The sequence below is a fragment of the Bidens hawaiensis genome, unplaced genomic scaffold (assembly GCF_021521415.1).
Source record: "Bidens hawaiensis isolate Kalapana, Puna unplaced genomic scaffold, B.hawaiensis_p1.1 tig00028026_1, whole genome shotgun sequence".
NCBI classification, from domain to species: Eukaryota; Viridiplantae; Streptophyta; class Magnoliopsida; order Asterales; family Asteraceae; genus Bidens; species Bidens hawaiensis.
In genome coordinates this window covers 41,090-49,002 of record NW_027494551.1, presented here as the reverse complement: position 1 = coordinate 49,002, position 7,913 = coordinate 41,090, and the positions used below count along the sequence as shown (strand labels likewise).

The 7,913-nt window shown below is 33.3% G+C and overlaps 1 protein-coding gene across 1 annotated transcript; it reads left to right on the top strand.

Annotated features, from left to right (window-relative positions):
* The first annotated feature begins 1,564 nt into the window (after positions 1-1,564).
* On the top strand, positions 1,565-3,026 carry LOC143576213 (polygalacturonase-like). The gene is made up of 2 exons (XM_077060357.1): positions 1,565-2,002; positions 2,796-3,026. The coding sequence occupies exons 1-2, from the start codon at positions 1,565-1,567 to the stop codon at positions 3,024-3,026; spliced, it is 669 nt and encodes a 222-aa protein (XP_076916472.1).
* Positions 3,027-7,913: the final 4,887 nt, after the last annotated feature.

The window sequence follows — 7,913 nt, the reverse complement described above, 5'->3', positions numbered from 1 at the left end:
AGAATTAGGTAAGATCACATAAACTTAAGTAAACATACTTTTTGATAAAATTATTTGATTCATAAAAGAAATTTAAGGTTTCAGTATCTGGACTGATCGCAGGGTTCGTTTCCGTTTTAATACGGGTTTGATTATACAAAACCTATACAATCCACCCGAATTGTCCGGAAACTCGTAAAAAGTTCGTTTTTATCAAAGTTATTCAAAACTATGATATTTGACCACTTTTGGCGTTTTGACATACCGGTTAGTTCGTTAAACATAATGCTGCCGATTTTGTTAAAACATATATAAGTTAAAATTTTAAGTTATCATAACTATTTATGTAATTATATATAAATTATGAGAATTTTTTTACAAATAAATTAAAATCTGTAGAATTTTATAAAAATATTTTCATATTTTTTTACACTTAGCTATTTATTTATAAAAGGTCATTTTATGGGTTATAATTAACCGATACATACGATAATTTTTCTAAGTGATCAAAATACTATAACATAACCCGTGTAAAATTTTCAGAACTTAATTCTTTGGCCAAAATATTATTTTGTGCATTTTTCGGCCGTTAAAACCCGATTAAAACGCAAATGCACAAACTGTACTTAAATATCTCCAAATGATCTCAAATTTTATCAATTATCTTACCATCACATTTATGATTTCCAAATAAAATTTCATAATTTTTCAAGAATTTTAAATATTTTTCATAAATAAACGCTAATAAACGGTAATAATTTCGCAAAATAATCTCCATTTATCAAAAATTACCAAATTTGAACAAGAACTTAATTTTATGATCCCTAATGTTCTTGAAAAGTTTCACAAACTAATAACGAGCACGTCACAACCTAATACTAAACAGCCCATAGACGAGGAAACTAGTAACACCTTGTCGGTTTTCGATCGGTTAAGCTTTCTGTTCGAGTTTTCGGGTCCTTGGTTAGCTATAAAAAGTATCTACAGATCAAATTCAAAAAAACCAAGATCATCAATCATCAAGTCTTGTTAATTAAGGTTTCAAACCGAACTTTTAAACCGTAAAACGTTATATCAACGTTCTAATATGTGTTTTTGGTCAAAAATCTATATGGTTCTGATTTGTAAACATGTTTAAGATCAAAACATGATTTTAGGTTATTTTAATAGGTTTTGGATGGTTAAACATGATTATCACTAATCAAGACATGTTTATAGGATTATAATTTGATTAAAACATGATCAAAAGTTCATAAAAATTAGGTTTTACCTTAAAGTTTTTTGTAGGGATATGAAGAACAAGGTCGGGATATAGAAAACATCATAAAACATTTTCTTTTCACCAGTCTTACTTACCACAGTCACATTACCTTTACCTTTGATTTCGATCTCGGATCCGTCACCAAACTTCACTTGACCCGAAACTTGTTCATCTAAGGTAGTGAAGAATTCTTTCTTTCCTGACATATGATGACTTGCACCATTGTCTAAGTACCATGTACCTTCATTCTTTTCATCCTTTTCAAACACACCAGGAATAACCCTTTCTTCATTTAAACTTACTTTCTTTATTGAACCAACTGCCATGAACAAAGAAGGATCCAACAGCAGATTGGAAAATATTAACATTGATGCACCGGAAAACAGTGTCAATACTGACAAGATTCATATCGCAAAGCTAAACGGACTAAATATCACAAACTCGAAGATAAGAACAGGCGACGATTGTATATCTTTTGGAAAAAGAAGCATGAACATTTATATTGAGAGAGTGTCGTGTGGACCGGGGCATGGGTTCAATATTGGAAGTTTAGGCAAATTCCCAAATGAAGAGCCATTAGAAGGAATGTTTTTGAAGAATTTCACCGTCACGGAAGCCGTAAATGGAGTTCGGTTTAAGAGTTGGCCTAATTCTCACCTTGGAATCGTTAGAGACATCCGTTTTGAAGATATCATCATCAACAATGAGAAAGACCCTATGATTATCGATGGAGAATATTCTCTAAAAAAGCATACACGGTATGTATTATACATTTTTTTAACACGTAATTTTTTTATTCCACCTTTCACCAATTCACCACATGTCCAGTGAGACTATAACACATAACCATTTAGTTGTAAGGCATAACCATTTGCCACTAAACCAAGCTAGTGGTTGCACGGTATTATACGTGATGAGGTGTTTGTGATTGTTTGTTTATCGCGTGTTGAAATAAGTAGTCTGGTATAACCAACTTCAAATTGCTCACTCAAAACAATAAATTTGCTCACGCAAGTGATTAGGCCTAAATACTCTAGATTAGTAGATGGTTTTGGATTAGGAGGTGTTCGTGGAAGTTCTTTTGCTTCTAGGCAGTGCGCAACAAACGAACTCCATAAAGTTCGATGAAAAATTGTAAGCGATGGATTAAGTTTTGTTGTCACCCAAAAACTTGCATGAGTTCGTTTGCATGGGTGGCACACTTGCTAGAAGTATAAGAACTTTCGATAGACCCACTAAAGTACCCAAGGTCGGCTATGAGGCAACGCCGGGTGGTCGAACGACACCCCGATAGGCCAATTTTTTTTAAATTTATATATTTTTTGAAAAACAAAATATGTATTCTTTATATTTAAACCCAATTATTTAACTAATTTAAGGCCCATTTTTTTCCGTCTTCAGTTCAATACTTTTTCATGATTCTTGGAAACGCCCCTGAAAGTACCTACATGTATCCTAAACCACCTACTAATATAAATGTTCTACTAAAGTCCAATTAATAAGTACTCCACTGATTTAAAAGTATTGAGCTAATTTTAATTCTTGTGATTACCAGAAAGGCGCTCCTTCAAAAGTGAAGTTCACGAACGTTAGCTTTAGGAGGATCAGGGGAACATCTTCATCTAAGGTCGCGGTGAAGCTTATTTGCAGCGCAGATATACCGTGCGAAAATGTGGAGGTGGCTAATATCAACTTCAGATTCAATGAAGAACCGGCCAACTCCCGGTGTACTAATGCCAAGACTAAAGTTACCCGTCAAAATGTCCTCGGAGGTTGTGTAGCCTAAATCCATAGATAATAAATGTCCATTACAAAATATTTAAACCCCATATCACATATTATTGTTGTTTTATCTCATACTATTTGTATTTTAATTTTGAACTTACTATTCGCATGGTATTGTAGCAACATTAAAGTAATATGTGTGTGCTTTACAATTATGATTTTTGTTTTTGAAATTTTTAACATAGGTGAACTAGTATCAAATCGAATTTATTCGAAATCAATTCGTATTCGATTCGAATTCAAGTTTCAAATACGAATTGAATCAAGTTTCTAATATGATATGTAATACAAATTCGAATCGAATTGTTCAACTTTTATTCGAATACGAATATTAGCAAAAATTTAAATTAGTTGGATTATTCGATTCGATAAACACCCCTACCAGCACCGTGTTTTAATTCTAACCGATGGAGCCAGGTGCACAAACCGGGGTATTTTGTAGGAACATGGACCAATTACGAACCCGTTTCGGGTATGGTTAACAAAAATTAATACCGGGTCATGTAGGGACCAGTTCCAGGTATATTCGGGTATTTGACCGGGTTTTTTCAGGTTTCGGATTGGGTTGGGTCAGGTTTTGACCGGGTAAATGTGGACCCCGTTCCAGCGGATCCGGGGAGAAACCGAATACTAGTTTGTACATGTGGATCGGGTACAGGTAGGAACCAGTTTTCGGTCATGTTCATAACCGGATATTTTGTGCACTTTAAGGTGGAAGTATGTTTAGGCTAAGGCCTTTGGGTTGGGCAACGATGAAAATGGTCTGGTCGAGTTTTCATAAGAAATTTATTTATATATTTATTTTGTCTATTTATAAAAAAATATCAAATAAATTAAGTTAAAAGGTTGTGAGCACTTTGAATACTTTTCTTGATAGTTCTTATTTTTTTAACCTCGATGATGTATTCAATATTCTAGTTCTATATTTTTAGTATCTTAAATGTTCAGTTCGATGAAATTCAATATAATTAAAATTTATATTATGTTTTGTTTGATTATTTTGTAATTTGTTAGGATATGAATATGAATTCAAAGAATATCATATTTTGTTGTAGAATAAATGCATATTAAGATTGAATCCGAACTGAAATAAATTCTCAGATTTTTTAGTCATCACTGGCGTGTCGTTGTTGCTCACAGTCATCAACAACTCAATAACCACCCTTATTGTTGCCATCAACCATGCAACCATCGCAACTACCGCCAACACTACTATTTGCTCACCATTACTTACAGCCGTCTCAAATAATGCTACCCTCAATGTTGTCACGTCCTCACCGCCACCCCTACCAAGCCACCATTACCCTCATACCATGTACTCATTCCAACCTTTTTTTTTACCAAAATAACAAACCAATCATATTACAAATGTTACTTCAAATTTCAATTGCTTTGAAATATCAATTCCTAATATTATCCTTTTAATTTCTAATTCTTAAAAGAAGAAAAGATTGAGTTGTCTATTAAGTTCCAACTAAATAAAAACATTAAATCAAAACACGTTTAACACGCAATGCTTTATAATACCGAAAAGATCAAAACATTAAATATAAGTTCCAAGTACCAGAAAATATCAAGAGGCAAAAACATATGCTACAAACACACGTTTAACACGCAATGTTTTGCAAAAAACGAAATTTTTTAGTGTGAAATTTCGAAGATAGGCCATAAGGCCTCACATTTTCTCTTTCCGTCATGTGGATAATTATCAGTTATACATTAGAAAAAACAAGCATAAAACATAATTACTCACTTCACTATATTAAATACACCGTATCATTTGATTTTAAACATTGTTTCATAATATAAGTTCAACTTACAACACAAATTGGGTTGACCCTAGGACTATAAATGAACCACGTGTTCGGTGAGTCATTCGGCAAGAAGCTCGTTATGTTCTTTTATTAATAAACGAAAGAGCATGAAGATAACTCTTTTTTTCCATTTAGTTAAACAAACAAACATGAAAACGTCTCGTTTGTTTATTCATGTTTGTGAACGTGCCTTAAGGTTGTTTGCTTACGTCAATTTATATTCGTTACTTTACGTTTGTTTTTATGCATTCATTTAAATTGTTAGGGCCATTAGAAATTAGTCTAGTTTTATCTATTCAAAATCTCATCTATTAAAATTCAGTCTAGTTTTATTAAATTTAATTCAGTCTAGTTTTATTAAATTTTTGGGCCAAACGGAATGACATATTAATATTCCAGATTATTTTTAACTGGTGGTTGCTAAGTTATGTTCGCCTAAATTCGTTCACCTATTTTCAGTTACATTAGTTAGTTTATGTTCATGAACCCTTCATTTATACTATTAACGAACAAACATTAATTCATTTTCTTAACGAGCAAATGCCAACAAGAAAACCCATTTCGTTTAACTGTTCGTAGTCTAACTTATATTCTTCTTAGTCTTAACCTTTCTTCTCATTTAACTAGTTAAATATCCCAATATTTCAAATACTCACTAAATGCCAAGAAACAATCTCATTGCTAGAACTTCTTAATGATCAGGTTTAGGATTTAGCGTCCACAGACAACTTTGTGAGGTAAAGGGAAAAAAAGTAACTACAACCTAACATGTAGTATGTAAATAATTGAGAACTTATATACTTTTTGAGTAATAGACTATGCTAATGTTGTATCTTTCACATACAAGTACATAAAAAATAAAAAAATAAATTGTTATCCCTTACCTAAGTTGCCATGTTTATACCAAAATATGCCTAAAGACAAATAGAGATGTATTAAACATACTAATCATCTAGTGATTAAACCACCTTCATGTTTTCGGTCAGGCTGTTCGGGTTTTTGACTAGGAAAAAAGTGACCCGATAACTAACCTCGGTTGATCGGGTTCGGGTTAGTTTAGTTCGGTTTTCGGGTTTAAATGCAAAATGAAAAAACAAATACTTTTACTCAAAAAACATCATCATTTTAATACATAAATATCATTTAAAATCAAACATATATCCTCACTGTCACTTGTGGCCTAGTGGTAGGAAAACTTAGGTTTTTTAGTGGAGAATCAAGTTCGATACTCACTTATGTCATTTTTGGTGGAATATGTCAGTGAAGAATATCAGCTAGGCCTTGCGAGGTTGTCAGTTCGAATCCCGAGCCCACCCAAGTTTTTGCCACCGCGTGTTACGTCAGAGAATTATGCTCTTGTGGCGATCGGCGGTATGGTTTTTAGGGGGAACGCCCAAGCCGAACTCATAAGCCAAAGTGAGCCCAGTTAAGACAACATAGTCAGGACAGAGTGTGACAACAATCTAGGTTGTCCAAAGTTGAGGAGTGCAGTGGCTTAACGTACAAGAAAGTCGTCGTTCTAAAAAATATCAAATTCAAACATCATATGATAAATATAGTATTCTAATGTTCAAGAATCTCAAAACTTACTATAAAACACAAGATTTTAAATACCAAATACTCCAAAACCAATACACATCCATAACGAAAAAGACAATAAATGCTTGCGTTGTTTTCGGCTTTAGTGTTTCGAGTTTTTTAGGTTTTTTTGAGACCGATATCTGACCCATTTAAGATTTGGATTAGTCAGATTCGGGTTATTCGAGTATTCTCTAATTCGGGTTTTGTCTGGGTTCGGTTTTCGGTTACCATTAAAAACACACCCATAGGTTGATTATTAGGTTTGTAAACTAACCGAACGTCCAACGAACGTCTGTTTGACAAGAAGTTTGTTTTTGTTCTTCCGTTTAATAAACAAACCCAACATGAACAAAAATTTTTCGTTCATTCAATAGTGTTCGTGAACGTCCGGTAGTGATTATTCTTTTGAAATTAATATGTAATTGTTTATGTTCGTTTGTTCATTAGAGTCGTTTTTCTATTTTTGTCCATTAGCGCCCGTTAGTGTCATTTTATCTCTATGATGCACGGAAACGGCAAGCATGGACGAGTCCCTGTCCCGGGGACGACATGGGGACAGATACGCCGAAGAAATGTTTCCCGACCGCTTTTGAAAACCGGGGACCATTTGTAATACGTTTTCGGGCTTAGGTACGGATTAATAAAGGTTTCAGAAACGTTTCTTGCGACCTATAGCGAATTCCAGCGGTAAAGCAACTGTAACTGCCGGATTTCACAGGAAGAAGAAGGAGACGAAGAATGCGGCTGTAACTTGTGAAATAAAATAACAGCCTTTAGGTTTTAAGGTTTAAACACGTTTATTTTTTTTTTAACATTTAACCCCTTTGTTTTTCACTTATTTGTATCTAGTCCCTAAAACTTTTAAACTTTTACATAAAAGTGTGTTTTCTCCAATCTAGTTTCTCTAGGTTTGTGTATTTCATTTATCACCCTAAGTTTTAAAGTAACGTATTCCATTCTTAAACAATATATATCTATTTTGAAATATGTCTAATATATTTGTATATATATATATATATATATATATATATATATATATATATATATATATATATATATATATATATATATATTTTGCAGTACCCTTGCCGTACCCGTATCTTGGATTTTTGATTTTTCCCGTTTCCCGTACCTGTAACGTCCCCGTATCCTGGTCTCGTACCCGTTTCCATGCTACTTAGGTTTGTCCATTAACTCCGTTAGTGTTCGTTTGTCCATTAACATCTGTTTACATTATTAATGAACGAACACAAACTTAATTTCTTAACGGATGGACACAAAACACGAATTTTCGTTCGGTAAATTATTCGTGAACCATCCATTTATCCAACAAAAGTTTAACAGACAAACACAAACAAGATCTCGTCCCGATTCAATTCGGTCCGTTTACATCTCTCTATTAATCAAACCCCCCATTTGAAAAACCAAAATAAAAGAGCCAATTTTAAGAGCGCACCATTTTAAACTTCATCTCTCTCTCTCTCTCTTCATCG

Bases quoted from the DNA above. Each gene is read 5' to 3' on its own strand.
- LOC143576213 (XM_077060357.1), top strand. From the start codon at position 1,565: ATGAACAAAGAAGGATCCAACAGCAGATTGGAAAATATTAACATTGAT. The intron at 2,003-2,795 runs GTATTATACATT...TGTGATTACCAG, and splicing joins TAAAAAAGCATACACGGTAT to AAAGGCGCTCCTTCAAAAGT.